The sequence below is a fragment of the Oncorhynchus keta genome, chromosome 28 (genome assembly GCF_023373465.1).
Source record: "Oncorhynchus keta strain PuntledgeMale-10-30-2019 chromosome 28, Oket_V2, whole genome shotgun sequence".
In the NCBI taxonomy this organism is placed as follows: domain Eukaryota; kingdom Metazoa; phylum Chordata; class Actinopteri; order Salmoniformes; family Salmonidae; genus Oncorhynchus; species Oncorhynchus keta.
In genome coordinates this window covers 9,042,511-9,056,466 of record NC_068448.1, presented here as the reverse complement: position 1 = coordinate 9,056,466, position 13,956 = coordinate 9,042,511, and the positions used below count along the sequence as shown (strand labels likewise).

The window sequence follows — 13,956 nt, the reverse complement described above, 5'->3', positions numbered from 1 at the left end:
TTTAAATGTATTTGGCTAAGATGTATGTAAACTTCCGACTTCAACTGTACATCAAGCTCCATTTCGCCCGTCAGGGTTAATCACACATATTTAAAATGTCAATTTAAGACACTATAAAATTGTATACCACCCCACACTGCACTAAAACAAAATGTCTTCATATGATGAGTTCAGCCTCTTGTCTAGCTTGATTCTTTGCCCAACTACTGTTGATGGGACAGTTTTTCACGAGAAGTACAATGAACTTACCAAGGAACAGAAAACTTTAGAATTTCATTCATAAAGTGAAATGTGTATTGACGGACTGTACACTTATTGTTCACAGAAAACATTTAATTCATCCAAAATATTAAAATCAAACTTTAATTACCAAGGCTGAAAAGAGGGCAAAACACCAAATGAAAACAGGGTTCCATTGGGGACAGGACAGTCTAAAGAACTGCCCTCTAACATAATGAGCCAAAACAGGGTGCCATTGGGGACAGGACAGTCTAAAGAACTGCCCTCTAACATAATGAGCCAAAACAGGGTGCCATTGGGGACAGGACAGTCTAAAGAACTGCCCTCTAACATAATGAGCCAAAACAGGGTGCCATTGGGGACAGGACAGTCTAAAGAACTGCCCTCTAACATAATGAGCCAAAACAGGGTGCCATTGGGGACAGGACAGTCTAAAGAACTGCCCTCTAACATAATGAGCCAAAACACATGTTTTTGGAGGAAAGGGCACACGAGTCGTGGAGGCCTTGCTGTATCCCTGGCCTGATAGTCATGAGTGTCAGAATGATGCATTGTTCTTCCATCTCTTCATACTCCAGCGCCTCATTGCTTTTCTGAAATGGAAACAGGATGAATGAAAATTAGATAAATAAATAAAAAATTAGGGAGATGTCTTGAGATAATCCCAGTGTCCCACACTCCAAGCCATTTACTCTTCTGTGTCCCTCCATGCTCCAAAAATTGACTTCACACAACAAATATCACCTAATTTTATTCTCTCACCTTGCCCCTCCACTTCGAAGTCATCCGGCAGCAGTTTGTCCTGTCTGTTACCCAGTGTAAAGGCCAGGAAGGCAAGGATGAGAGAGTCCAAGACACAGATCATGGCCAGGATGTAGGCCCACCTCACTGTACAGTTCCCCAGGGTGTACTTGTCTGTCCTCTCGCCACACATTCTCTTCACCTCTGGGGCGTCCCAGCCGTCAGGGTAGATCATACAGCCCATCACCATCAGGATGGCTGGGGAGGGACGGACAGACAGACAGACATTACCTTTAGGGTTAGGGTGTGCCAAACTCATTTTCACTGTGGGCCGGAGGGCCGCACTTAAAAATATTCACAGTGAAAATTTGTTATAAATAGTGTAATTTTCTATACATCACTTTTGGAATTTTTGATGCTCCCTGACTGTTTAGCTCTTGTTTTGATGACTGTTATCAAGATGGACAGAGTGAAGAGACTATAGATGACTGTTATCAAGATGGACAGAGTGAAGAGACTATACATGACTGTTATCAAGATGGACAGAGTGAAGAGACTATAGATGACTGTTATCAAGATGGACAGAGTGAAGAGACTATAGATGACTGTTATCAAGATGGACAGAGTGAAGAGACTATACATGACTGTTATCAAGATGGACAGAGTGAAGAGACTATAGATGACTGTTATCAAGATGGACAGAGTGAAGAGACTATAGATGACTGTTATCAAGATGGACAGAGTGAAGAGACTATAGATGACTGTTATCAAGATGGACAGAGTGAAGAGACTATAGATGACTGTTATCAAGATGGACAGAGTGAAGAGACTATACATGACTGTTATCAAGATGGACAGAGTGAAGAGACTATACATGACTGTTATCAAGCTGGACAGAGTGAAGAGGCTGTAAGTGTAGGTCCATAATAAATTATAGATTCAATTATTATTTTTTTCAATGTTGATTGAGATCGTTTTTACTTATAATAATAACTATAATTCTAAAATATAATTTACAAAACATTGGACACTGAGTGACAGACACATCTCAACATCAACTGTTCAGAGGAGACTGTGTGAATCAGGCCTTTATGGTTGAATTGCTGCAAAGAAACTACTACTAAAAGACACCAATAAGAAGAAGATACTTGCTTCCTGGGCCAAGAGACACGAGCAATGGACATTAGACTGGTGGAAATCTGTCCTTTGGTCTGATGAGTCCAAATTTGAGCTTTTTGGTTCCAACCGCCGTGTCTTTGTGAGACGCAGAGTTGGTGAACGGATGATCTCCGCATGTGTGGTTCCCACCGTGAAGCATGGAGGAGGAGGTGTGATGGTGTGGGGGTGCTTTGACGGTGACACTGTCTGTGATTTATTTAGAATTCAATGCACACTTAACCAGCATGGCTACCACAGCATTCTGCAGCGATACACCATCCCATCTGGTTTGCACTTAGTGGGACTATCATTTGTTTTTCAACAGGACAATGACCCAACACACCTCCAGGCTGTGTAAGGACTATTTGACCAAGAAGGAGAGTGATGGAGTGATCCCTCAGTTGGCTCTTTACTCCATAATCACCTGCCTTCAAACCAACTGAGATGGTTTGGGATGAGTTGGAACGCAGAGTGAAGGAAAAGCAGCCAACAAGTGCTCAGCATGTGTGGAAACTCCTTCAAGACAGTTGGAATAGCATTCCTCATGAAGCTGGTTGAGAGAATGCCAAGAGTGTGCAAAGCTGTCATCAAGGAAAAGGGTGGCTACTTTGAAGAATCTAAAATATATTTTGATTTGTTTAACACTTTTTTTGGTGTTATTTCATAGTTTTGATGTCTTCACTATTATTCTACAATGCAGAAAATAGCTTTTTTTTTTAAATAAGAAAAACCCTTGAATGAGTAGGTGTGTCCAAACGTTTGACTGCTACTGTATATACACTACCGTTCAAAAGTTTGGGGTCACTTAGAAATGTACTTTTTTTTTAAAAGCACATTTTCCATCCATTAAAATAACATCAAATTGATCAGAAATACAGTTATAGACATTGTTAATGTTGTAAATGACTATTGTAGCTGGAATTGGCAGATTTTTTATGGAATATCTACATAGGTGTACAGAGGCCCATTATCAGCAACCATCACTCCTGTGTTCCAATGGCACATTGTGTTAGCTAATCCAAGTTTTTAATTTTAAAAGGCTAATTGATCATTGGAAAACCCCTTTGTAATTATGTTAGCACAGCTGAAAACTGTTGTTCTGATTAAAGAAGCAATAAAACTGACCTTCTTTAGGCTAGTTGATTATCTGGAGCATCAGCATTTGTGGGTTTGATTACAGGCTCAAAATGGGCAGAAACAAAGACCTTCCTTCTGAAACTCGTCAGTCTATTCTTGTTCTGAGAAATGTACTTGTACTTGTTCTGACTAATGTACTTGTCCTTTTGCTCAGTTGTGCACCGAGGCCTCCCACTCCTCTTTCTATTCTGGTTCGAGCCAGTTTGTGCTGTTCTGTGAAGGGAGTAGTATGACAGCGTTGTACCAGATCTTCAGTTTCTTGGCAATTTCTCACATGGAATAGCCTTAATTTCTCAGAACAAGAATAGACTGACGAGTTTCAGAAAAAAGTATTTGTTTCTGTCCATTTTATTTCTGATCTCAAATCCAAAATGCTGGAGTATAGAGACACATTTACAATTTACTGTCTGAATACATATGGAGGTGAATGTATAGACATACAGTGAATGACTGAGGTAATATAGGCAGGCAGGCAGGCAGGCAGGCAGGCAGGCAGGCAGGCAGGCAGACAGGCAGGCAGGCAGACAGGCAGACAGACAGGCAGGCAGGCAGGCAGGCAGGCAGACAGGCAGGCAGACAGACAGGCAGACAGGCAGGCAGGCAGACAGGCAGACAGACAGGCAGACAGGCAGGCAGACAGGCAGACAGACAGACAGGCAGGCAGGCAGACAGACAGACAGACAGACAGACAGACAGACAGACAGACAGACAGACAGGCAGGCAGGCAGGCAGGCAGGCAGGCTATCCACAATGATTGTGCCAATAATATCTGATGTATCATAACTGTTGTGTCAAAAGCCTTGTACGTCAGTTGTAAAACCTGAGTATGTACGGAGGCTTTCGTCTAGATATAGACTTGCACTGAGAGACAAAACATCACATGTATCATGTTCCATGTAATCCATCTACCCCCTGAAGGTAGGCTTGAACGTAGGTGTCAGAATCTGGACTCAAACAGAATCCCTTTGGGCTGGCGTCCACAGTGTTGTTGTCGCCTGCTGACAATAGCACTGGACCCAAGCCACCTCTGAAAGAGGAGAGATGTCACTGGGGAGTCACTGACTGTACACGATAGGTTTGTCAACTCTCCTGGACAACGGGGATGACAACTACAACCAGAGGCCAGTATGACTGTACATGCCGTATGACTGTTTGTGAGCCAAGGTTGCCTAGAGGCTGGATAAAGAGGTGGACCCCTCCCCAATGTCCCCTAGGTCCACTCCTGGATGTACATGGTGTCCAACCAGACACAGGACACTACACATTAAAATGTACAAGTTAGTTAGGTTAGAGAATGCCTTCTGATCTCACCTGATGCAAACTGCATCCACCCACAGATCTTGTAGACGCTCCCGGTGTTGCAAAACCAGAACAGTGTGAAACAGACCATACAGCCCACTATCAGCAGCATGGATGTACCCACGAAGAAGAGGGCTGTCCTAAAGGCTGGGGACGGGATGGAAGCAAAGTCCAAGGCACTTCCTTTATGAAGGGGGAGGAAGAGAAGAAGAAGATTACTGCAATGATCTCTGATGTCCAATGAAAAATCTTCTTCTTCTTCTGCGTTATTCAAACCCCTCCGAAAGACACACAGAATAGGCTACACATACAGAGAGGCTGGAGCAGAAGAAGACATCGTATTATTAGTATAGGATCTCTGTGGGTTGGAGAGGCTGGAGCAGAAGAAGACATCAGATTATTAGTATAGGATCTCTGTGGGTTGGAGAGGCTGGAGCAGAAGATGACATCGTATTATTAGTATAGGATCTCTGTGGGTTGGAGAGGCTGGAGCAGAAGATGACATCGTATTATTAGTATAGGATCTCTGTGGGTTGGAGAGGCTGGAGCAGAAGAAGACATCGTATTATTAGTATAGGATCTCTGTGGGTTGGAGAGGCTGGAGCAGAAGATGACATTGTATTATTAGTATAGGATCTCTGTGGGTTGGAGAGGCTGGAGCAGAAGAAGACATCGTATTATTAGTATAGGATCTCTGTGGGTTGGAGAGGCTGGAGCAGAAGATGACATTGTATTATTAGTATAGGATCTCTGTGGGTTGGAGAGGCTGGAGCAGAAGATGACATCGTATTATTAGTATAGGATCTCTGTGGGTTGGAGAGGCTGGAGCAGAAGATGACATTGTATTATTAGTATAGGATCTCTGTGGGTTGGAGAGGCTGGAGCAGAAGATGACATCAGATTATTAGTATAGGATCTCTGTGGGTTGGAGAGGCTGGAGCAGAAGATGCGTATTATTAGTATAGAAGAGGCTGAGCAGAAGATGACATTGTATTATTAGTATAGGATCTCTGTGGGTTGGAGAGGCTGGAGCAGAAGATGACATCAGATTATTAGTATAGGATCTCTGTAGGTTGGAGAGGCTGGAGCAGAAGATGACATCAGATTATTAGTATAGGATCTCTGTGGGTTGGAGAGGCTGGAGCAGAAGATGACATCAGATTATTAGTATAGGATCTCTGTGGGTTGGAGAGGCTGGAGCAGAAGATGACATCGTATTATTAGTATAGGATCTCTGTAGGTTGGAGAGGCTGGAGCAGAAGATGACATCAGATTATTAGTATAGGATCTCTGTGGGTTGGAGAGGCTGGAGCAGAAGATGACATCAGATTATTAGTATAGAAGAGGCTGGAGCAGAAGATGACATCGTATTATTAGTATAGGATCTCTGTGGGTTGGAGAGGCTGGAGCAGAAGATGACATTGTATTATTAGTATAGGATCTCTGTGGGTTGGAGAGGCTGGAGCAGAAGATGACATTGTATTATTAGTATAGGATCTCTGTGGGTTGGAGAGGCTGGAGCAGAAGATGACATCAGATTATTAGTATAGGATCTCTGTGGGTTGGAGAGGCTGGAGCAGAAGATGACATCAGATTATTAGTATAGGATCTCTGTGGGTTGGAGAGGCTGGAGCAGAAGATGACATTGTATTATTAGTATAGGATCTCTGTGGGTTGGAGAGGCTGAAGATGACATCAGATTATTAGTATAGGAGAAGAGGCTGGAGCAGAAGATGACATCGTATTATTAGTATAGGATCTCTGTGGGTTGGAGAGGCTGGAGCAGAAGATGACATTGTATTATTAGTATAGGATCTCTGTGGGTTGGAGAGGCTGGAGCAGAAGATGGCATCGTATTATTAGTATAGGATCTCTGTAGGTTGGAGAGGCTGGAGCAGAAGATGACATCAGATTATTAGTATAGGATCTCTGTAGGTTGGAGAGGCTGGAGCAGAAGATGACATCAGATTATTAGTATAGGATCTCTGTGGGTTGGAGAGGCTGGAGCAGAAGATGACATTGTATTATTAGTATAGGATCTCTGTGGGTTGGAGAGGCTGGAGCAGAAGATGACATCGTATTATTAGTATAGGATCTCTGTGGGTTGGAGAGGCTGGAGCAGAAGATGACATCGTATTATTAGTATAGGATCTCTGTGGGTTGGAGAGGCTGGAGCAGAAGATGACATCGTATTATTAGTATAGGATCTCTGTGGGTTGGAGAGGCTGGAGCAGAAGAAGACATCAGATTATTAGTATAGGATCTCTGTGGGTTGGAGAGGCTGGAGCAGAAGATGACATCAGATTATTAGTATAGGATCTCTGTGGGTTGGAGAGGCTGGAGCAGAAGATGACATCAGATTATTAGTATAGGATCTCTGTGGGTTGGAGAGGCTGGAGCAGAAGAAGACATCGTATTATTAGTATAGGATCTCTGTAGGTTGGAGAGGCTGGAGCAGAAGAAGACATCTTATTATTAGTATAGGATCTCTGTGGGTTGGAGAGGCTGGAGCAGAAGATGACATCAGATTATTAGTATAGGATCTCTGTGGGTTGGAGAGGCTGGAGCAGAAGATGACATTGTATTATTAGTATAGGATCTCTGTGGGTTGGAGAGGCTGGAGCAGAAGATGACATCAGATTATTAGTATAGGATCTCTGTAGGTTGGAGAGGCTGGAGCAGAAGATGACATCGTATTATTAGTATAGGATCTCTGTGGGTTGGAGAGGCTGGAGCAGAAGATGACATTGTATTATTAGTATAGGATCTCTGTGGGTTGGAGAGGCTGGAGCAGAAGATGACATCAGATTATTAGTATAGGATCTCTGTGGGTTGGAGAGGCTGGAGCAGAAGATGACATCAGATTATTAGTATAGGATCTCTGTGGGTTGGAGAGGCTGGAGCAGAAGATGACATCGTATTATTAGTATAGGATCTCTGTGGGTTGGAGAGGCTGGAGCAGAAGAAGACATCGTATTATTAGTATAGGATCTCTGTAGGTTGGAGAGGCTGGAGCAGAAGAAGACATCTTATTATTAGTATAGGATCTCTGTAGGTTGGAGAGGCTGGAGCAGAAGATGACATCAGATTATTAGTATAGGATCTCTGTGGGTTGGAGAGGCTGGAGCAGAAGATGGCATTGTATTATTAGTATAGGATCTCTGTGGGTTGGAGAGGCTGGAGCAGAAGATGACATCAGATTATTAGTATAGGATCTCTGTAGGTTGGAGAGGCTGGAGCAGAAGATGACATTGTATTATTAGTATAGGATCTCTGTGGGTTGGAGAGGCTGGAGCAGAAGATGACATTGTATTATTAGTATAGGATCTCTGTAGGTTGGAGAGGCTGGAGCAGAAGATGACATCAGATTATTAGTATAGGATCTCTGTGGGTTGGAGAGGCTGGAGCAGAAGATGACATTGTATTATTAGTATAGGATCTCTGTAGGTTGGAGAGGCTGGAGCAGAAGATGACATCAGATTATTAGTATAGGATCTCTGTGGGTTGGAGAGGCTGGAGCAGAGGGCACATTAAGCAGTTTAGTGATTATAACAATGGTTCAAGGGGATGCGTTTTTTCATTCCCATCACAGTTTTTTACTCTGTACTGAAGAATGAACTGCTGACATTGTGTCAACTGTGGACTAATGAACAAAATACTAGAAGAAAGTTATTGTGTAAAGTGACTCTTTAAAGGGGCAATCTGCTGTTGAAACAAATACAAAGTGACTCCTTTTGGTAAAAATCAGAGGGATGGGGCTGGATACATTTTACCACTCTCAAATGTATAGACAGAGCTATGGATGCAAGAACTGACCAAAATAATATTTGTAACCATACCTTGAGGCTGTACAGTGATTGATTACATGTACTTTGATTACAAACATTTGGAGTAAAACAATCTTATAGTTTGGGTTCTGATGAGGTACAATAGTTTAACTAAGTTTAACTAAGCTCATAAGTTATATTCTTCAAGAATCAACAGGTTCATATCACTTATTTTTATGTCCAAAAATGGATGTAGCAATTGCAGATTGGTCCTTTAAGTGCCTCGCCTTTGCAGATGAGCTCCGAGGTCAGCGCGTTGCCGATACAGTAGTGAAACAGGCCGAAGTATCCGGCCTGCGGGGTGTTGACGCTGTCCCCGATCCAGTACGGTTGGATGAACACCACCATTTCTATGATGGAAAAGCAGATGGTGAATATCGCCCACAGGACACCGACGGCTCGCGCGTTCCTGACGTAGTTGGTGTGATAGATTTTGGCCGCCTCCTGTGCAGGGAGCATTTTCTCACTTTTTGATTTGGTCTCAACTTTCTCTGTTGTTGACATCTTGTTGACGAGGAAATAGAGGGTGGTGAGGTTGAAGACGTGGAAGATGCGCAGATAACTCTTCTCGAGTCGAGTCACCAGAAAGTCACCCGCTTTGAGTCAGCAGAGAGTATGAGCATTAAGCTTTCAGGTGAGATACTTGTCAGGGCTTTACTCTCAGTTACTGTCAGTTTGAGTTTCTCTTCAAATGCCAACTTGTTTTCAGTGAACGCTCCGCTTGGTCGTCTGCCAGACACTTCCAAGGATCCAGATGAACTTGTCATATAAAATTATAATTGAATGTATAAAAGTCCACAAAACTTTCTAATACAAGTCCCACTGAGCGCTCAGATCATGTTTTACTTTGCCTTGAAGTCCGTGAGAAGATCAGTGCTCTGTAGCAGCAGACAGATACCACTTGGTAGGTGGTGTGTCTCCTAAGGTGTTGGAATCAAACCGTGCCAGAATGGTGTGATATGTTGAATTATTCAAGGTAAGGAGATGAGAGGCGTTAGGAGTGATGGACAACGTTGCTTAGTGGAACCAGATACATCTAGCTACGTGTTAATCATTTGATTTATTTATAAGTTTCCGTTTTGCCAAAAACAAGAAAATAAAAATAAACCGTTAGTTTTATTAGTACATTGTAAATACAATATTATATTATTGATGATACTTTCATCATTTAATATTGATTTTTTAAAACTTAATGTTCCAATAATGTTTTAGGGTCCCTGTCAGTCAATTAAAATGATAAACATCAAAAAGTAAAAACTCTACTAATTCGAGAGCACCAGCCTCTGCTATATGGAAATGAGAATACCTTGTCAACTGAAATGTGTCTTCCGCATTTAACCCAACCCCTCTGAATCAGAAAGGTGTGGGGGGCTGCCTTAATCAGCATCCAAGTCTTCGGTGCTCAGGGGAACAGTGGGTTCATTTCCTTGCTCTGGGGCAGAACGACATATTTTTTAACTTATCAGCTCTGGAATTCGATCCAGCAACCTTTCGGTTACTGGCCCAACGCTCTGATCCACTGTGATCATTGGCGGCTAAAGAAATGAGCGCATATCCTATAGGAACTCATATCCTATAGACCATTCTAGCAGTAGGCCTATAATTTGAATAGCTAACTATGTAAAAAAAATAGGCCTACATAATGCTGACAAATAAAAACAGTATAAAATATGATGATAAACTCAGTTTCTTTCAATCACATTGAACTCTCTACTCAGCCTCTCTGCCTCCCCTTCTATCTGTCTTGAGCTAATCATTATAGTGAAATGCAACATTTGTATCAAATCAATCAATCGTGTCTGTCCGGAAGCTTTCGCCTGTGAACTTGCAACATCTTATCAACTAGCCTTATCAACATCTTATCAACTAGCCTTATCAACATCTTATCAACTAGCCTTATCAACTAGCCTTATCAACTAGCCTTATCAACATCTTATCAACTAGCCTTATCAACATCTTATCAACTAGCCTTATCAACATCTTATCAACTAGCCTTATCAACATCTTATCAACTAGCCTTATCAACATCTTATCAACTAGCCTTATCAACATCTTATCAACTAGCCTTATCAACTAGCCTTATCAACATCTTATCAACTAGCCTTATCAACATCTTATCAACTAGCCTTATCAACATCTTATCAACTAGCCTTATCAACATCTTATCAACTAGCCTTATCAACATCTTATCAACTAGCCTTATCAACTAGCCTTATCAACATCTTATCAACTAGCCTCATCAACATCTTATCAACTAGCCTTATCAACTAGCCTTATCAACATCTTATCAACTAGCCTTATCAACATCTTATCAACTAGCCTTATCAACATCTTATCAACTAGCCTTATCAACTAGCCTTATCAACATCTTATCAACTAGCCTTATCAACATCTTATCAACTAGCCTTATCAACTAGCCTTATCAACATCTTATCAACTAGCCTTATCAACATCTTATCAACTAGCCTTATCAACTAACTTATCAACACGCCACTGAGCTCGGGACAGACAGCTCTTTTTGCACAAGGGAAAAAGTGTTCAGGTATTTGAAGAAATGTCCACTGGTTATATGGGGTCATCAGATCATTATATTTTGCTCTTTCACACCGAGGCGAGTTGTTTATTGAGGGGGAGATTGTAGGAAATATATTTTTTAAATAACTTACTGTGAGGAACTATAGTTTTAATAGGCTATATTATCATTCGCAATGGATACTAAAAAAAACAGTTGACTTTCCTACATTCTGCGGAGAAGAAAGTACTTCAATGCTCAGGCTCCCTCAACATTATCAGGACAGAACAAACAGACACATGCTCTTTGTTCACATGGAGCACAACAAACATTTATTTATATAAAACTCGTAAATGATGCTTCTACACCTGCATTGCTTGCTGCTTGGGGTTTTAGGCTGGGTTTCTGTCCAGCACTTTGAGATATCAGCTGATGTACGAAGGGCTATATAAATACATTTGATTTGATTTGATGGTTATGGCATAAACCAAAAATCGTGTTTCTCCCAAGTGTAGCAAGTTGTGAACTCTGCAAACAACGTTTCCACTCTGAGAATGAGAACGGTAAATGACTGTGATTTAATAAATGCAGTTACATAAATGAAATGTAACCAAAATGACAAGGATTAACGAGACATTTACTATTGTTCAACTAAACTAACATACGGAATTGTTTTATGATTCCATCCATCATTTAGTTATTCAAATTTGAATTTTAGGACCCCTGTAGGTGTTAAAGAAATATTTAAAAAATGATTTGATAAAATATAGAACGAGGCCTTTACTACTAGGGCCCATAGAAGCACATTGAATAACACATTCATAAATGGCAACACAAACGGTCCAGAAATACATCAGAGAGAATAAGGTTTTCATGTGTTTTTTTTGGACACATGTTTAAGCCCTTATTTTGTTCGCACAAAACTACAGTGGCAAGAAAAAGTATGTGAACCCTTTGGAACTACCTGGATTTGACATACAATGTGATCTGAACTTCATCTAAGTCACGAAAATAGACAAACACAGTGTGTTTAATAAACTAATAACACACAAATTATTGTATTCTTCTTGTCTATATTGAATACATTATTTAAACATTCACAGTGTAGGTTGGAGAAGGTATGTGAACCTCTAGGCTAATGACTTCTCCAAAAGATCATTGAAGTCAGGAGTCAGCTAACCTGGAGTCAAATCAATGGGATGAGATTGAAGATGTTGGTTAGAGCTGCCCTGCCCCATAAAAAAACACTCACAAATTTTGAGTTGCTGTTCACAAGAAGTATTGCCTGAAGTTAACCAGGCCTCGAACTAAAGAGATCTCAGGAGACCTACGATTAAGACTTGTTGCCTTGCATGAAGCTGGAAAGTGTTACAAAAGTATCTCTAAAAGCCTTGATGTTCATCAGTCCACACGGTAAGACAAATTGTCTTTAAATGGAGACATTTCAGCACTGTTGCTACTCTCCCTAGGAGTGGCCATCCTGCATAGATGACTGCAAGAGCACAGCGCAGAATGTTCAATGAGGTTAAGAAGAATCCTAGAGTGTCAGCTAAAGACTTACAGACATCTCTGGAAGATGCTAACATCTCTGTTGATGAGTCTACAGTACGTAAAACACTAAACAAGAATGGTGTTCATGGGAGGACACCACGGAAGAAGCCTCTGCTGTCCAAAGAAAACATTGCTGCATGACTGAAGTTCGCAAAAGAGCACCTGGATGTTCCACAGCGCTTCTAGCAAAATATTCTGTGGACAGATGAAACTAAAGTTGTGTTGTTTGGAAGGAACACACAACACTCTGTGTAGAGAAAAAAAGGCACAACACACCAACATCAAAACCTCATCCCAACTGTAAAGTCTGGTGGAGGGAGCATCATGGTTTGGGGCTGCTTTGCTGCCTCAGGGCCTGGACAGCTTGCTGTCATCGACCGAAAAAGACATTCCCAAGTTTATCAAGACATTTTACAGGAGAATGTAAGGCTATCTGTCCACCAATTGAAGCTCAACGGAAGTTAGTTGATGCAACAGGACAACAACCCAAAAGACAGAAGTAAATCAACAACAGAATGGCTTGAACAGAAGAAAATATGCCTTCTGGAGTGGCCCAGTCAGAGTCCTGACCTTCTGGAGTGACCCAGTCAGAGTCCTGACCTTCTGGAGTGGCCCAGTCAGAGTCCTGACCTTCTGGAGTGACCCAGTCAGAGTCCTGACCTTCTGGAGTGACCCAGTCAGAGTCCTGACCTTCTGGAGTGGCCCATTCAGAGTCCTGACCTTCTGGAGTGGCCCAGTCAGAGTCCTGACCTTCTGGAGTGGCCCAGTCAGAGTCCTGACCTTCTGGAGTGGCCCAGTCAGAGTCGTCCTGACCTTCTGGAGTGGCCCAGTCAGAGTCCTGACCTTCTGGAGTGACCCAGTCAGAGTCCTGACCTTCTGGAGTGGCCCAGTCAGTCCTGACCTTCTGGAGTGGCCCAGTCAGAGTCCTGACCTTCTGGAGTGGCCCAGTCACCTTCTGGAGTGGCCCAGTCAGAGTCCTGACCTTCTGGAGTGGCCCAGTCAGAGTCCTGACCTTCTGGAGTGGCCCAGTCAGTCCTGACCTTCTGGAGTGGCCCAGTCAGAGTCCTGACCTTCTGGAGTGGCCCAGTCAGAGTCCTGACCTGGAGTGGCCCAGTCAGAGTCCTGACCTTCTGGAGTGGCCCAGTCAGAGTCCTGACCTTCTGGAGTGGCCCAGTCAGAGTCCTGACCTTCTGGAGTGGCCCTGTCAGAGTCCTGACCTTCTGGAGTGGCCCAGTCAGAGTCCTGACCTTCTGGAGTGGCCCAGTCAGAGTCCTGACCTCAACCACATTGAGATGCTGTGGCACGATCTCAAGAGAGCAGTTCACACCAGACATCCCAAGAATATTGCTGAACTGAAACAGTTTTGTAAAGAGGAATGGTCCAAAATTCCTCCTGACCGCTGTACAGGTCTGATCCGCAACTACAGAAGGTAGTTATTGCTGCCAAAGGAGGGTCAACCAGTTATTAAATCCAAGGGTTCACATACTTTTC

At 42.5% G+C, this 13,956-nt stretch overlaps 1 protein-coding gene and 1 long non-coding RNA gene across 5 annotated transcripts; both read right to left on the bottom strand.

Annotated features, from left to right (window-relative positions):
- Window positions 1-399: 399 nt before the first annotated feature.
- LOC118360452 (LHFPL tetraspan subfamily member 5 protein-like) lies at window positions 400-9,341 on the bottom strand. Its single transcript, XM_052484193.1, has 4 exons — window positions 8,630-9,341; window positions 4,588-4,758; window positions 1,003-1,239; window positions 400-833 (listed from the first exon to the last, which is right to left on the bottom strand). The coding sequence occupies exons 1-4, from the start codon at window positions 8,904-8,906 to the stop codon at window positions 823-825; spliced, it is 696 nt and encodes a 231-aa protein (XP_052340153.1). The 5' UTR covers window positions 8,907-9,341; the 3' UTR covers window positions 400-822.
- Window positions 9,342-13,154: 3,813 nt separating this feature from the next.
- On the bottom strand, window positions 13,155-13,755 carry LOC127912994 (uncharacterized). Of its 4 annotated transcripts, XR_008084327.1 has the most exons (4): window positions 13,683-13,755; window positions 13,566-13,652; window positions 13,418-13,480; window positions 13,155-13,245 (listed from the first exon to the last, which is right to left on the bottom strand). It is a non-coding gene; the product is annotated as an uncharacterized LOC127912994 (long non-coding RNA). The 4 variants fall into 4 exon arrangements; XR_008084328.1 differs by lacking the exon at window positions 13,418-13,480 and having other exon boundaries at window positions 13,155-13,248; XR_008084326.1 differs by lacking the exon at window positions 13,566-13,652 and having other exon boundaries at window positions 13,418-13,565.
- Between the last annotated feature and the right edge of the window lie 201 nt (window positions 13,756-13,956).

Excerpts from the sequence above, each read along its gene's own strand:
- LOC118360452 (XM_052484193.1), bottom strand. The coding sequence starts at position 8,906 with ATGTCAACAACAGAGAAAGTTGAGACCAAATCAAAAAGTGAGAAAATG. Across the intron at positions 4,759-8,629 it reads CTCGGAGCTCATCTGCAAAG|GAAGTGCCTTGGACTTTGCT; the intron begins GCGAGGCACTTA and ends CCCTTCATAAAG. Across the intron at positions 1,240-4,587 it reads GTGGATGCAGTTTGCATCAG|CCATCCTGATGGTGATGGGC; the intron begins GTGAGATCAGAA and ends GTCCCTCCCCAG.